Below are 15,053 nucleotides of genomic sequence, written 5' to 3' on the forward strand. Positions count from 1 at the left end.
GATGGAGGAGAACATTTCTGCCTAGAATTTAGCTACCTAATCTGGTATTCATTGGCCTTTCATACATATGAAAGGGACCTATGAATTTGTATTTACATGAAAAAATTTAAATTTATAAATATTTTTTCCTGGGGATAAGATTTTTCCAGTAGCATTTATTTAATTTTTATTTCCAATGCTGCTGTTGTTTTAATTATCTTGCTTGTATTTTTTGTACTAACATTGAAATTTCATTTGGAATGCCATTTTTAATAAAAACATTTGACAGTATGTTGTTTACATTCCAGATCTTTGATTTTGTTATCTTTTCCTACTGAATTACAATTTTGTTCCTGTATATAATTAGAACAATACTCAATTATTTATTATAAATTTCTTTTGACTCATTTGTCACCAAATATATGACCAAGTTTTGTCATTTCCAATGTCTGCTTGAAAATAATGAGATAGTGTGACATCTTTCTTTTCTGTAATTCTCTGTATATTTCCTTGTTTGAACTTAATTCTATGGGGGGACCCAACCCAATCTCATGAATCCTTCAAAGATGAGAACTTTGCCCAGTTAGAGAGAGAAGAGCTGAGGAAAAAAAGATAGGAAATCTGTGAGAGACTTGTCCTGCAGTTGCTGGCTTTGAAGGTGGAGGGGTAGGGAGGAGGGACATGAGCTGTAGAAACTGAGCTTAGAGTCAGCAAGTAAATAGGACCTTGGTCCTACAACGTCAAAGAACTGAATTCTGTCAACAAGTCAAATGGGTAGGAAATAGGTTTCCCCCTAGAGACCCTAAAATCATCCTGCTGATTTTAGCCTGGTGAGCTGAATGTCAGACTTCTGAACTACAGAACTATAAGAGAATAAATTGTGTTCTTTTAAGCTGCTAAAATTGTTATGGAAGCAATAGGAAGCTAATATAAGTAACTTTCAAAATCCCATCTTCAGAAATGTCCAATTATGAGTACAGAGCAGAAAATTATGATTGCTTCCTTCCTGGTGATATTGTTCTACCATCTTTTTATCCTTAAATATTTGTCCACTGCACTGTCTTATAATGACTATACTCTTGTAATATTCTGAGCCCAGTCTTAAAACAGAACTTCTTCTACTTGCTCTTCTATGATAGAATTCATGCCAGTTCTTAAAAGTGTCCTTTTTTCCTTGCAGTTAGAAGGTTTGTGCTCTCAGCCTATCATTTTGGTTGTGACCTTGGTCACTATTATAACGGCTTTTTTTGACCTTAGAGATGCTTATTTTCTTCACTCTTTGTAGAGTGCTTGTCCCCATAGCACCTGCTCAGTGCCTTTGTGGACAGAGAACAATTTCACTCCTCATACAAACAAGTGAATCAGAAGATGACATTTAATACCAATTGAACCAGTCATATCCCCTTCCCAAGAACTTGGATTTTGAACTGGGACAATTTAAAATATAGATCTATACGAATTCTACACAAAACATATTTAAATATATTCAATAATTTGTATTGATTGAATACATATCTGTGATTGAATATATATATAGGTTTCCCCCTACTATCAGAAAAGTGTTCTTATGAAACCTTTCATAAGCTGAAACATGTAAAGTGAAATAATTACCATTAATTCACATGGAAATTTTTTTTCTCATTCTCAGATCCAAAATATAAACTACCAAATCATACCAAATAACGCATGAAACCTAAAGCCACAATAACATATTGTCAAAGCAGGACTGAGATGCCCATTCAGCTGTGTGCAGGGGTTCTGGCGGCTCTAGTGTACGTTGCTGCAGAGATGCTGTAAAACCCACGTGCAACGCTCTTTTGCTTTTCGCCTTGTCGTGAAAGCAGTAATCATTTTCAGATTTCTTTCATTAGCAGAAACACCTGCTGACGTAGGGCTTTCGTCAGATTGAAGTGGCCTAGTGCGGCCTTTTGAAGAAGAGAACTGGGGATTCTTGTGTGGATATTTATGAACCACCGAAGCGCCCTCCTGGCTGTGTGCACCACCACGTGGAGAGAAAGTGTGCAAAGAGGAATGAAAAGCAGGTATGTGTGCGCCGCGGCTACTGTGGTCACCAGCCTCCACAAACTTGGTGTCTTCAAGCAACACTGATGTGTTTTGTTATATAGTCTGGAGGTCAGAAATTTAAAATCAGATTCCCTGGACTGAACCATTGGTGTCAGTTGGGTCATGCTGCAGGCTCCAGAGAAGAAAGAATCCATTTCCTCTACTTTCTAGCTTTAGGAGTCGTTCTTTCCCTCCTGGCCTTTTCCTTTACCTTCAAAGCCAGCCAGCAGCATCGTGTCTCCAACTCTCTTTCCACTTCCATCAGAGCTTTGCCTTCTTTGGGATGGAAAAATCTTTGGTTACAATTGGATCCACCAGGATAACAGTATAATTTCCCTATTTCAAGATCGTTTCCCTATTTCATTCACACAGGTGAGTTCCCTTTGTCGTATCAGGTAATGTTCACTGATTAAGGGAATAAGACCTGGATACCTTTGGGGTCCATTATTCAGCCCACTGACAACTTCTTGTGGTTCTTAAAAGGATTAAATTTGATCTATATGTATGTAGTGGGCGGGAAGGGACACAGGACAGATTTTCTATGATTCTATGCAGACGGGGTAAAGGAGGGGAGAGTCCTGGAGCCCTCGGAGGCTTTACAGGCTTTTATTGGAATTGCCAGGTACACAGCAGGCAGTGGTGCTGGGGGGCCGGGAGGCTGCCAGTCCTCCCAGCCCCCAGCAAGTCTTCGCTCTATCTGGGCTCCCCGGCGTTCTCTCGTGGCCTGTTCTCTGCCGTTCTGTTCATTCTCTCTGCTTCTCTCGTGGTTCTGCTCTCCTCATGGTTCTCTCTCTGCTGGCATCTCCGTGAGGCCGCCCTTATTAGCCCAGTTTTAGCCCAGGTGAATCCCATCTACGTATGCCCACACCCTACTCCAGGTGCCTGCCATCAGGCATGCATTTGGGACCACAGGGTTCCGTCATCTGTCCTAATGGCGGGAGGGCAGAAAATCCTGATGCTTTTTACCTTACCCTACAATGTACATGTTTAAATACACTGTACAAACCCAAGGCAGGTTACTCCTCTACCTTAATTTTTGTTATTATTATTTTTATGTGTTTTAAAAGAGTAACATAGAGACCGCATGACCCCAGAGAGGGTGATCAGTTTAGAGGGAAGAGAGCGCCTGCCTTGGTTCCTTAAGGATTCTAGTTCCTGTTTCTTGTCCCTTAGTTGGTGTTGCTATTTCTTACCTTCTGGGGTTCCATGTGTCACTCTGTTATACTAAAGACCTATTTTACTTAAGCTAACTTGATTAGTTTTCTGCTTTTATTTTTCTCCAACCAAATGAATCCTAGACTATTCATTCTTTTGTATATGATGGCCACATCAGCCAGTTGCCATAGATGATCAACCCAGCCGTAAGGTCCGTTCTATTTGGTCTCTTTATTGGTCCTTTCTTTGCAACAATCTATTGTGATTGCATCCTCATTTGCCCTGGTCTGCAGGTGTTCTAGGTTGTTAAAGCAGGCAGTGAACACTTTTGGTTTCAGAAAAAGTGGGTAACTTCCAAGGTTAACCTCTGTCTCTCCTTGTAAGTTTCTTCCCCTTCACATTTTATGAGACAGGGAGGTGCTAACATAGATTAGGGTTCACATGGCTTAAACTTCTGCCACTCACCTGGGCTGCACTTTGGGACAATGCTTAATCCCTGTGAACTTCAGTTTTCTTATTTATAAGGAAATTAATACCAGCTCTCATGGTTGTTAAAAGGATTAAATGTGACCTATATGTACTTGTTTTAAATACACTGCACAAACCCAAGACAGGATACTTCTCTTCCATGTTTTTGTTATTTTTATGATTTAAAAATTATGTTTATTGGGGGTAACATTGATTTACAACACTATGTTCAGGGGTGTGGGATCACACCTCTACAAATGTATGTTACCACATTATGCCCACCACCAATGCCCCATTAATCCTCCATCATAGTCCATTTGTTGTTGTTGTTGTTCTTTATTTAGCTGTCAGAGATGAAGCCAGTCATTTCATAGCATCTGAAAAGTCTTAGTCAGAAATGGTCATTCTTAATGACATATGGCTGCCTATTAGAGACTAACTGGCTAAGTTTACAACAAAAATAAAAAAGAATAGTATGTTTGGGTGATGCAACCAGCAAAAGATATGGTCTTCCTGCCCTCTAGGAGACAGGCTAACTGCTTTGGGGTAACTGAGGTTGTGTATAAAATGTCCCCAAATGACAAATCACTGAGGAAGAAGTACACAGGGGTTTGGAGGCAATAATCAGCCCATATCAGGGAGATGATAACAATATTTCCTGTTAGAATAAGCATGTACGTAAACAAGAGGACCACGAAGAGGGAAATCTGAAGCTTCTGGACAACTGGGAAGGCAGTCAGGGTAAATTTAGTCACTGTGGTCTGATTTTGCGTGTCCATTACATGCAACGCTGAGTGGGCAGTACGTCTCTGAAAAAAAAAAAAAAAAACAGAGATGAAAATCAGCTTAAGTGTTTTTGTTACAGGCCCTGACCCAAAAGCTTTCTAGGGAAAAAATTCGCCACAGAGCACTAGATGTAGTTAAACCAGGCAAGGCCTTATTAGAGAGACTCACATAGAAGTGAACCATTTCTGGAAAGAATTTAGCCTGGCTGCCCAAGGGAGTTATAACAGGAGATATTTAAAGGTAAGTTAGGGAGATGGGGAAGAGGAAGGCAGCTCACAGCCTTTTCTGGGTTGGGCTAGCCTGGGCATGTGCAGACAGGTCACACTGCAACTGCTTGTGGTCTCTGCCTTCTCCCTCTAGAAAACTGTGAAAACCCCATTAGTCAGGAACTAATGCTTTTTGTCTACTGTGGTGCCTCATGGTCAGTGTGGTGGCCAAATTGTTTGGATGGCACTTGCCAGTTCATGATTCAATTTACCTCTTCAAACAGGACTTGGAACAACTCATCCTATCGCCTGGCAATTTCTTTTATCTAGGTTGTCTCATTTTTAACACTATCAATGATAAGATGAAGTAGTAAAAGTTTTGTGTGAAAAGTCAAGAATGATTTGTTTTCATCTCACCTGTAAAGCTAATAAATGTAGGACCTTGGATAAATTGTAGGAGTTCTTCTAATTTCAGTATTCTCAAATTTAAAATTTTTTTGAATGAAATTATCTTCACAATATCATAAAACTCTAGTCTTTATGATTTTATTCTTTTTACATATGCTCCTTTCCTCCTCTCTTTTACAAAGCCTAGTTTCCCCAGCTGGCTCTGTGTCTGAGAGACATACATTAAGCATCCAGTCAGTAAATTTGGAAAATAGAGGAAGGGAATGTTAATAAAAATTCAGTTGTTTTTCTCTAAGTTATTTCAGCTTCTCAGGTAGTGTCTAAATCAAAGAGCAGAAACTATGAAAACTGGTCAAGATAGTGAGATGAAAGGGAATCTGTATTTGTCTTTACTCACTCTTGTTGGTATTGTATTAAGCATCAATATTAATATTTAGTTGGAGATAAATTATTTTGATGTGATAATAATATATCTCTTCAAAAGGCTGCAGTTTTTCTTTGTTAATTTCTGTAATCATAATGCATTTCTTGGTGCCTATGCTGTTACAAAACAAAAAGGTCCATGATATATGGTTCATAATTTGCATAACCTATATTTTTAAATAACTCTTTTTAGAAAATGATCAGAGTTTCTTCTCTGTTCCTTGCAGTGAGATGTCATTGGCAACATGTTTAAGAATAACCCAACTTTCCCCTGCTGTTCGCCAAATGATTCTTAACAATTTTTCTCAACAAGTTTCTCATAAATTATATTCTTTTTAGTCATTTGAAAGTCAGGTTATTAATATCAGTACAAAGTGTTTGTAGATAGATGGTTTCGAAATGCTCAGCTTGGATTTTGAATACTGCTAAGTTTGCTGAACATCTATTTCATGTCTATATAATTCAGTTGAAGCCTTATCCTTTGGTATATTATTTTTCTGGAAAATCCTTTAATTTTAAGTAAAAGTTACCAATTATAACCCTGAGCTAAATTCTTTTTCGGCTTGAAACCCATTCAGTTCTTTTATAAAGGTCATTTTCCCTAAAGGGTGTTGTTATTCTTAGTGAAATAAGTCAGATGGCGAGAGACATATGGCATATGATTTTACTCATGTGGTACATAGAGAAACCAAAAAAAAAAGGAATAAAATAAATAAAATAAAAATAAACTTTTAGACGAAAGGCCAAATTAATGGTTACCAGATGGTGAGGGGAAAAGGTGGATGGGTAAACTGTGTAAAAGGGGTCAACTGTATGGTAAGGGAGAGAATTGAACTTTTAGTGGTAAATTTAATGTTGTATAGACAAGTGTTGATTTATAATCATGCACATCTGAAACTTATATAATGTTATAAGGTAATGCTACTTACAAAAAAATAAAGGAGGTCATTTTCCTCAGGCTTTCTGTCTGGGAAAATTAACTCCTAGCAGCTGTGTTGTTTTTCTTTCTTTTTCTTTTTCTTTTTTTTAAAAGATTTATTTATTTATTTTATACAAGATCTGGGGTACAGGTCAGAAGCGTGGGAGGGTGAGAGAATTCACCAGAGCCAGAGCAGGGAACAGAACAGGCAGATGGACCAAAGACACTGCTGAGGAGAGCTTTGGGCGAGGCAGGAGAGGTCTGCTGTGCCATGTGGTTTTCTCCCTGGCCAGCGGGGAATCGAACTGGCACTGCAGAGTCTGCGGACAGCTTCTCAGCGCGGCGCTCAACCACTGCGCCACCGGGGCAGCCCTATATTGTTATTCTTAGACTTTTTTCTGATGGATTTTCTTCAGGCAAGTTAATTGTGACTTTTCTGGTTCCTGTTGTGGCCACTTTATTGCTATTCACTGCTCCTTTATCCCACAAATCCCTTATTTATGTTATTTCACAAGAGTTTTGTCTTCATCTCTCTTCTAGGCATTTCTAGGTTGTTAGTGAGTAAATTCCTTTACAAATGCATAGTGCTTTCCATATACCTGAGAGTAATTGTGAGTTGAATAACTTGATGTTGTTGAATTTAGTCATCAAGGTTTTTTATTTTCTCTGAAATCCAGACTCCAGTTTCTACATCTATTAAATAAAAAAGATTACGGTCCATCTATGAATTCCTTTCCAGTCTAAATATTTCTTTTGTTTCCATGAAGGTAGGCACCCTATCTATTTAGCCCCCATGCCCATTCTTTGAAAAGAGAAGGTACTTATTTGTTTATTAAATAAATCAATCAAATTCACAGAACTCCTCTCTTAAGCATGAGGTTGCATCTATCCCATGATTAACCAATGGTTAACTGTTGTCTGCATTCTTGTAATATCAAGCTAGACTTTTTTCATAACTTGAAACTTTTTGGTGTGTTTCACCTTTTCTCTAGTTGTTAATTTGGGGTCTGTGTAATTCTGGATAATTGATTACTGTAATATTAATGCTGAGCATGGGAAAGGGACCTGTCCATTGGTCTCCCCCAAAAGTTCAGATAGACTTAATGTGCCCAGAGTAGATCTCTTGTTACCTTGGAAACTAGAGATCAATCAAGATGCTGTGAACCTTGGGAGGTCTATGCAATGACTTAAAAGATGCAAATTATTTTGAGTTGAGAGCAGTGAGGGTCCTGGAGGCTAAGGAGATGCTTTTGTCCTTGTCTGCATCCTTTATCTCTGATTAATTAAGGAAGCGATCATTACTTCCTTTTTATGAATTAGAAGAATGTATTTTGGGAGTATCATCCAGGTATAAGTTTATCAGTAGAAAAGTGGCCCTTCTATATGTGAATCTCATCTTTATTAGAGTAAAGATGTCAGTCCCTCCTTGTTGTCATGTGAACCTACCCCCATTCCCCTGGATGCTGCAGGACCCTAAACAGAGTAAATATCCCCAATCAGCTCTATTATTCTTTAATTACGTTAATTTTTTTGCATATTTACTTTTTCTTTTTTAAAAATTAAATTTGTTAGTCATTTAAGTGTCTGTATAACTTTGGGGTTATGTTTTCACTGTTTCATGTGTACACAGATATTCTTTAAAGTTTACAATCATATAAATTTTGCTCACATTACATTATTAAGTTTGCTCTTCTCTCTTAGTAATCTGTCTAAAGTTAAATTTATTCTCTTCCCAGGCTTAGATTAACACAGATGGGGTGGGGGAAATTTCCCCTGCATTCTAACAGACCCAAACACCAATATGCCTAATTGATTAGGTCTTTTAGGGTTTAGAGATAGGGTCACAAAAAGTGTAAAATCTAGAATAAAACACAGCTGCTTACAATAGCAAGGTTTTTGTTCCATTTCTTCTAGTAATCTTTGAAACTGTTATAAGGCAGTCTATTTAATCTTTTAACTTATCAAAGTGTAGTGATTCAGATGATGAGGTTCTGTGTGGGAGGGTCTTGGGTCCTTCTGAGACAGAATTAAACAGACACATGGCAGGTTTATTAAGGAAAAGAGACACGTGCATAGACACAGGTGGACAGTTTTAAAAGACAAGAGCTGCATTTTGGAAGGATTTAAGAAAGGGGCACCTGGATAGACACAGGTGGGCAGACTTAAAGAGTAAGAACTGCATTTTGCCAGAACAAGGAGTGTTCTTTCATAGTGTTCATGGATGGAATTATTGTGGATATTATTACCTTGGGGGTCAGGTTGGGTTGGTTTTTTAAGATCAATAATCCTCTCTGCTTCCATCTCTGACTATTAATTCTGACCCCACCTTAGATTCCTGGGAAATTCTGTAACTGGGTTTAGTCTTAAGATTCATTAATCATACCTACCCCCACCTCTGGTGTTTGTCCTTGTGAGACCTTCCATCCTAAATTTTTCTCCTCTAAGGTTCCATCAAAAGGACTCCAAAGGGCCTAATCTATTGAAATAGGACCTTGGTAACAGCAGGTGTCCTTTCCAATACAAACATTCCAACATTGACTTCTCTCACTACTCATGTATCTAGATAATAAACTTCCAAATGCTTAACTACCGCACAAAAAGGTATAACCACATCCAGGTAGACAAATATTAATGTCATCAAGAGCGAACTATGAATAGAATACAGCACACTATGTAGATAAATGGAAATGTACTAAAATTCCCTTCCATTTCCCCCTCCCTGCCTTTGTCACTGACACACTGGGACTTGATAGGTATCTTAAAGCAGAATAATATGGATTCTCATGCAGTTGCCTATTTATTCCATTTGTCTAGTCACTCATTTCACAATATTCATTTTCCTTCCTGTCGATAGTCTTTGATGGCCCCGATGGAGGTTTGATTTCCATCTGCTAATGTAAAAGTTAAACAGCTTGGAAATTTAAAAAGCATCATACCATTTTTTAACAACAAAACTCTGGGATGGTCAAACACAAATAGAGTTGCTGCTTGCTATGTTGCCCCAAGGATTATGTAACCATGGAAATAATGGTATTGGGAGCTCTCTGATCTGCCTTATTTGGATCAAATATACTTTCCTGAGAAGAACCAAAGAAGTAGCATTGCTTTCCTTCGTGGAATCCCTTAAGTTCATGGCAGAAATGAAGAGGGCTTTGTGGTAGTCTTTTCTAGATGGTCTTGTACCCTTAGAAGCCCATCATGTCTAGGAGGACAGGTTCTGGACCACGATAAGGTCCTTTTCTGGACAATGACAATAATTTTATTGTAATCTTGCCATATTAAAGCTTTCATTTTCTGTTAATTTTCATTATCATTCTTGAGGATCCTTTAAAAATTGCACAGTTGCGTATTTCAAGATTTTAAATCTATTCAGGAAAATGTGGCCTAATGGAAAAAGTATGGCGGGTCTTAGAAACAGAACCTGTGTTGTATTTCTTGTTTGGCCATTTGTAGCTTTGTGATCTTTAAAAGGATGCTTAAGTATCCTGAATCTTATCTTCCTCATTTTTAAGATGAGGATAATCGTAATGCCAGATTCAAGTCTGAAGGTAAGGCCTACCACAGTGATTTATGTGTAATTGGTGTTCAAGATATGTTTGTAAGAACATAGGGTTGGGGAAGGGTGAACAGAAAAGGTCTAATATATAGCAGGGTTGGTGATAATTCAAGATCTGTGGTGCTATCAGTAAAATGTGAAAAAGTTTAATTGTAACTGAGGTATATTGAAAACATTAATTTTTACAATATAGTATATCATAACCATATTTATAATGATATATACCTGAAAAATATGTAATGTCATAATGTGATGTTATGTGAATTTATTACATAATCAAAAACATTAATTTATATAAAATAGTAAAGCTGTAACATTTGACATCTACCATCACTAAAATTTTTGGCAGAATGGTAACTACACTTTAATTTATAAAATCTTCATGTAAATTTGGTAAGACTCAGACAATTTAACATGTAAATATGGATAACTACATAATAAAATATACTTACATCATACTGATTATAGAACTGTCAGTATTTTCTTCCTTCAAATATGTTAAGAAATTTGAACTTTGAGTATTTTTTCCTCCTGTATTCCAATTCATTATTCTTTAAATTCTCTTACTGATTCAATTTTGAATTCCAGATAAATCTCTCAGTTGTAGTCTGAGACTCTTTCCCATATGATATACATTCCCCTTTTCCAAACTACACCAAATGGTTAATTTTTTCTTTAGTAGTTCATCCTTCTTCCTTTGAGTGAAATTTTGTCCTTTTATAGCCTCTGATTACTTTCACTGGTTCTTTTTCTTATTCACACAGAAAAAGTCTGAGTCTTGATTTTCACCAAGATGAAGTCCAAGTGTTATATTATCATTTAATCGTGTATTTTACATATCAGGTATATACATACCTTAGAATAGATATGGATTTTCAGAGTTTCAAGTAATATATATTCCAGATCACATTTTTTTTTTTTTTTTTAATAGAGGCATGTTTTATTTATTTATTTGTTTGTTTGTTCATTTGTTTTTGTTTATACATGCACTGGGTACAGTCAGAAGCGCGGGAGGGTGAGAGAATTCACCAGAGCCAGAGCGGGGAGCAGAACAGGCAGAAGGACCGAAGTACACTGCTGAGGGGAGCAGCGGGTGGCAGGAGAGGTCTGCGCACCATGTGGGACCCTCCTCCGGTGGCCGGGGAGCAGCCGGGAATCGAACCGGCGCCGCAGAGGCTGCGGGCAGCTTCGCAACCCAGCGCTCTACCGCTGCGCCACCGGGGAGGCCCTCCAGATCACATTTTTGGACCAAAGAGATCAGTATGGTTAGGTTTGGTGATGAATCGAGAAGTCAGACAGCTGGTTAAGAGCAGGTCCTCTAACATCTATTTTAAGTCTGTAACAAGAATGACTGAAAGATTTCCAGTTCTCAGAATTTGCTTTATATTTGCAGGAATGTAACTTTCTCTCTATTCAATTAATTTCTATATCTTCTGTGCTTCCATTTGGAAACTTGGAATTGTTCAAAGCCACACAAAGTTAGATTAGAAGAGAACTTAAAGAGTATGTGAGCCAACAAGGTCCTAAAATATTCTGCAATGTTTCCACCAAGTTGTTGCCTCGTGATGTTAAACTCATTTTTTGAGGCATCTCCTTTTACCTAAAGGGTCCTGGTTGTTAGGAAAAAAAACATATTTGTATTCACTGAATTATTCTTAAACTTCAATTATTTTGTTTAACCACTCCTGTTTGGTTCCTCAGGCATATTTTGTCCTGATTTTAGGTAGACAGCCTTATTTGCTTTCTCCAGGAAAAAGTACCTTGTCTATATTACATGATTTTTTTTTATATATATAAATTTTTTTTTATTTTTATATTCCCCATACAATTGCGACCCCCTTATTTTGACCCCAATCCCTCCCCTCCCGCCCCCACCCCCCATAGAGTGTCTCTGGTTCATAGTTGTTTGTTGATTTTGATTTTTACTTTCTTATAGTTATTCTTTTTCCTGGTCCCTTATTTAAGTTTTCTAGATTCCTGCTATGAGTGACACCACCATTTTCTTTTTCTTTCTGGCTTATTTCGCTGAGCATGATCCCTTCCAGCTCTATCCATGTTGCTGCAAATTGCATGTGTTTATCTTTTTTGAATGCTGAGTATATATTACATGATTTTAATGATTTATATTTAATGAATTTTTTCCACTTCCAGAATGACTTTTGGGACTATGACATAAAAAGTGGTTAATAAATATTGCAGTCACAGAAGTTCAAATGAAGCAACTAATCATAGTTACAAAAGTGAAGGTCTCCTGGAACACTCTTGGGTGCTTATTTTATTTATTTAAAGAAAAACTTAGGGATCTGCTTTAAAGCCTCAGGGAACTAAAATCTTGGAAAACTTAAAAAACTTAAAAATTTTAGACAAATATTCATGCTATATTGAAATAAGTTTTAAGCTGTTTTTTAAAACTGAGGCAACATTGCTTTCAACACTGTATATTTCAGGTGTATAGGCTCACTCATCTTCAATTGTGTGTTATCATAGCACAACTACCAGCGAAGTGCTAGTGACCCTAGCATGGGATCCCCTCTGTCCTTGGCTCCCATCCCAGCCCTTTCCCATCCAGTGATGACAGTTGTGTTGTCAAAACCCAATGATTTGTTTTTGGTTTATATTTATCTGCTTGTTTGCTTTATTTCCTTCTATTCCACGAAACTGAGATTACTTAAATATTATCTGTACATTTGTACACATATTTCAAACAATTTATTGAGATATGCTTTACACATGCTAGACCATTTCAGGTGTGTAAATTGTTGAGTTTGTCAAGTGTATAGTCATGTAGCCATTACTGCCACTGCAAGAAAGGTTTAAAATATTTAAATTACCTTGAATATTTTCTTTGTGTCCTTTTAGTAACAGAGCAGATGCCAGTCCCTTGCTCAGCCTCTGACAACCACAGATGTGTTTTCTGTCAGTGTAATTTTGAACTTTCTGGAATTTTATATAAACACAGTTTTACAGCATGTTGTCTTATGTGTGTGTGTCTTCTACTTAATGTGAAGTGGAAACAACTATCAGTAGTTTCTTCTTTTGTATTAATGAGGATCATCTACTATATAGATTGTACAGTCATGTCACTCATAGCGTTTCTGCCAATGACAGGTCACATATATAATGGTGCTCCCCAAATTCCTATTGTGTGGTGACATTGTAGCTCTCATGATGTAGCATTTTGTGCCAGTTGCAGCCTCACAAATCTCATGTTTACTGTATCTTTTCTTTTTTTTTAAAGATTTACTTATTTTATTTAAACAAGCACTGGGTACAGTCAGAAGTGCGGGAGGGTGAGAGAATTCACCAGAGCCAGAGCGGAGAGCAGAACAGGCAGACAGATGAAGTACATTGCTGAGGGGAGCAGCGGGCGGCAGGAGAGGTCTGCACGCCAAATGGGACCCTCGCCCGGCAGCCGGGGATCGAACAGGTGCTGCAGAGGCTGTGGGCAGCTTCACAGCCCAGCGCTCAACCGCTGCGCCACTGGGGAGGCCCCTGTTTACTGTATTTTTGATAGCATAAAAACATCATTTACCATTATGCTTGATTTCATCTGTTTGGTTCATCATGGACCTAAGCATACAAAATCCATGCCAAGTGATTGGTCTGGAAACAAAATTCAAAATGATTAAGGACTACAAAAGTAGACAATAGTGCAGTTGATTGCTCTTCAGTCAGGCTTGTCTTGTTTCACCATAGCTATAGTCTTGAAGTACCAGAACAAAGTGATGAAAGCTGCTAAAGAATTTGCTTCATTGAAAACAATGAGATTAGGGGCCTCCCTGGTGCCATAGGGGGTTGAGCTCAATGCTGTGAGGCTGTCTGTAGTCTCTGCAGCGCAGGTTAGATCCTGGCTGGCTGGGGAGATCACATGGCAGGGCAGACTTCTTCTGTCTTGCCTGCTGCTCCCCTCAGCAGTGTATTTCAGTCAGCCTGCCTGCTCTGTTCCCCATTCTATCTCTGGTGAATCCTCTCACCCTCCGGCACATCTGACCTGTACCCCAGTTCTTGTATAAATAAATCTTTAAAAAAAAAGAAAACAATGAGATTAACCAAACATTGAGAAGAGTTTATTTCAGAAATGGAGAAACCTGAAGACTAGGAAAGAAGTTTCCGGAGCAACATGGCGGCGAGGAGACGCTGCGAGTAAGATCTCCCATTAAAAAAAGTTAATAGGGAGGAAAAGCGGCAGGTCCCAGTGAGAACTGGGACACGGAAGATAAACGGACGACTCCAGCAAACTACCCGAAGAAGAAAGTTGCCATAAAAGAGGACCAGAAGGGAGGAAAGTGCAGAACCCTGCTCCCCTCCCCCACCCACAAAGTCGGCACTCTCCGACCAGCAGAGAGGAGGAAAACAACAAACTAAAACGACCAACAAGAACAAACTACGCAGCAAGCGGGACTGTGAGTGGAAAGGAACTATTTCAGCCACCACACCCCGTGAACGGGAGCTGCGGAGAACCCTGCAGGATTCCCTGCTGAGGTGAGCTCCGGGTGCCATTAAAGAGAGCCCCACCCTAGGAGGAGACCAGCACCAGCACACAGCCCTGGGCCACGGAAAAGCGGCGCGCTGGAAAAGCAAACACGGATCGGGATCGGGATTGCGCGGAAAAGCAGTGCGGTTGAAAAGCAAACGTGGATTGGGATCTCGGCTGCCCAGGTCCCTACGCCTGCGACCTAGGTGTGCGGGGAGACGCGCGCGAAGACCCTCACTGAGGTGAAAGTCCCTCACTGAGTAAACAGGAACCAGGCACCCAGGCACGGGAGCGGGGTGCAAAAGACTCCATTCTGTGGACACTGAACTGGGCTATAGCCTGCGTCCTGGACCTGAGGGCTTTGGAACTGAGACCGGGGCACGAAATTCGGGGCGTGGGTTCTCCACGACGGTGGGGCACAAGGCAGACACAGCACCCCAAAGCCGTTGAGGTTTACCCTACCATTCCCGCTCTGTTCCCTGTCCCACGGGGTGGAAAAATCAGCTCCCCAAGGGCTCTAGGAGAGATCTCTGGTGCCACCTAGCGACTTGAAACCAGCAGAGGCTCCTGGAGGAGCCAGTGGCCAGCTGGGGAGTTAGCCCACGCCGGACCCCT

At 39.3% G+C, this 15,053-nt stretch overlaps 2 protein-coding genes across 5 annotated transcripts in view; one reads left to right on the forward strand and one right to left on the reverse strand.

Annotated features, from left to right (window-relative positions):
* Positions 1-4,635, reverse strand: part of LOC119242087 (olfactory receptor 6M1-like) — a 30,991-nt gene extending 26,356 nt beyond the window's left edge. Inside the window, 3 exon segments of the mRNA XM_037507868.1 lie at positions 2,255-2,319; positions 4,204-4,475; positions 4,621-4,635. Of these exon segments, the coding sequence (XP_037363765.1) occupies positions 2,255-2,319; positions 4,204-4,475; positions 4,621-4,635 (352 nt within the window).
* LOC119240793 (olfactory receptor 4D5) overlaps positions 1-15,053 on the forward strand; it is a 388,728-nt gene that overhangs the window by 93,824 nt on the left and 279,851 nt on the right. For 3 of the 4 annotated variants that reach the window (XM_054693170.1, XM_054693168.1, XM_037505513.2), the window contains exon 2: positions 1,851-2,021. The gene's annotated coding sequence lies outside the window, so the exon portion shown is untranslated. The remainder of the gene's footprint in view (positions 1-1,850; positions 2,022-15,053) is intronic. The other variant, XM_054693169.1, reaches the window with a different exon arrangement.

This window comes from Talpa occidentalis, unplaced genomic scaffold, assembly GCF_014898055.3.
Source record: "Talpa occidentalis isolate TD23 unplaced genomic scaffold, MPIMG_talOcc4v2.1 talOcc4.12, whole genome shotgun sequence".
NCBI classification, from domain to species: domain Eukaryota; kingdom Metazoa; phylum Chordata; class Mammalia; order Eulipotyphla; family Talpidae; genus Talpa; species Talpa occidentalis.